The sequence below is a fragment of the Alligator sinensis genome, unplaced genomic scaffold (assembly GCF_000455745.1).
Source record: "Alligator sinensis unplaced genomic scaffold, ASM45574v1 scaffold1244_1, whole genome shotgun sequence".
Taxonomy (NCBI): Eukaryota; Metazoa; Chordata; order Crocodylia; family Alligatoridae; genus Alligator; species Alligator sinensis.
This window is the reverse complement of record NW_005842591.1, coordinates 155,516-156,378: the sequence shown is the minus strand read 5'-3', so window position 1 is coordinate 156,378 and position 863 is coordinate 155,516. Positions and strand designations below refer to the sequence as shown.

The window sequence follows — 863 nt, the reverse complement described above, 5'->3', positions numbered from 1 at the left end:
GAACCCCGACCCCAAGTCCCACGACGTGCGCTGGGACATCGAGGCCGCCGTCCGTGGCTATGTCCAGCCCTTCCTGGACAAGCTGAGCTTTGTAGCCAACTTCACTGTGGACTCGCAGGTGAGGGCTGGGTGAGAGGGGTGGGCGCCTGGGCAGTGGGGAGTGTCCGGAGTCACTCCTCTGTGCTCCTGTCCTGCAGATCCTGTACTACGCGATGCTGGGGGTCACGCCCCGCTTTGACAGGAACTCCTCCAGCTTCCTTCTGAGTGCGCACAGCCTCCCCCACGTCATCAACCCTGTGGAGGCCAGGCTGGGTAAGTGCCACGCAGCCTCCCTGCTTCACTTCTGCACCCAGCCCAGTTCTAGCAGACACAGGCCGTGAAGCTGTGGCCGCTGGTCCCTCGGTGGGCAGGTCCCCGGGGGCGTGAGGATGAGACCAGCACAGTCCGCTCAGCTTGGGGCCCATGCAAATCTGTGCTCAGGGTGCCGGCATGGATGAGAGGTGCGTGTGAGCGGGTCAGGCCTGGCCTGGCCTCTCTGACTGCCCCAGCAGAGGCAGAGCCCCTGCGAGTGGCTGGCCCGGTCCCTGTTGGCACCTGTCCCCAGTAGCACTGAGGCTCTTGCTGTCCGTCTCCAGGCTCCAGTGCTGCCTCGCTCTTCCCGGTGCTGAATTTCCTGCTGTACGTGCCAGAGCGAGCCCATTCCCCGCTCTACATCCAGGACCGGGATGGGGCCTTGGTGAGGACCAACGCCTTCCACAGCCCCCGCTGGGGCGGGATCATGGTAAGGAGCAGAGCTTTGGACTCTGTAGTTGGAGCAGAGCCTGTCCCGTACCAGCACGAGGGCTGTGGCTCCTGGCTGAACC

The 863-nt window shown here is 64.5% G+C and overlaps 1 protein-coding gene across 1 annotated transcript in view; it reads left to right on the top strand.

Annotated features, from left to right (window-relative positions):
- The window catches only part of PIGS (phosphatidylinositol glycan anchor biosynthesis class S), a gene marked incomplete at its 3' end in the record, with an annotated part of 6,488 nt that overhangs the window by 3,606 nt on the left and 2,019 nt on the right, over window positions 1-863 (top strand). Inside the window, exons 7-9 of the mRNA XM_025214600.1 lie at window positions 2-118; window positions 198-312; window positions 636-781. Coding sequence (XP_025070385.1) covers window positions 2-118; window positions 198-312; window positions 636-781 — 378 coding nt within the window. The remainder of the gene's footprint in view (window position 1; window positions 119-197; window positions 313-635; window positions 782-863) is intronic.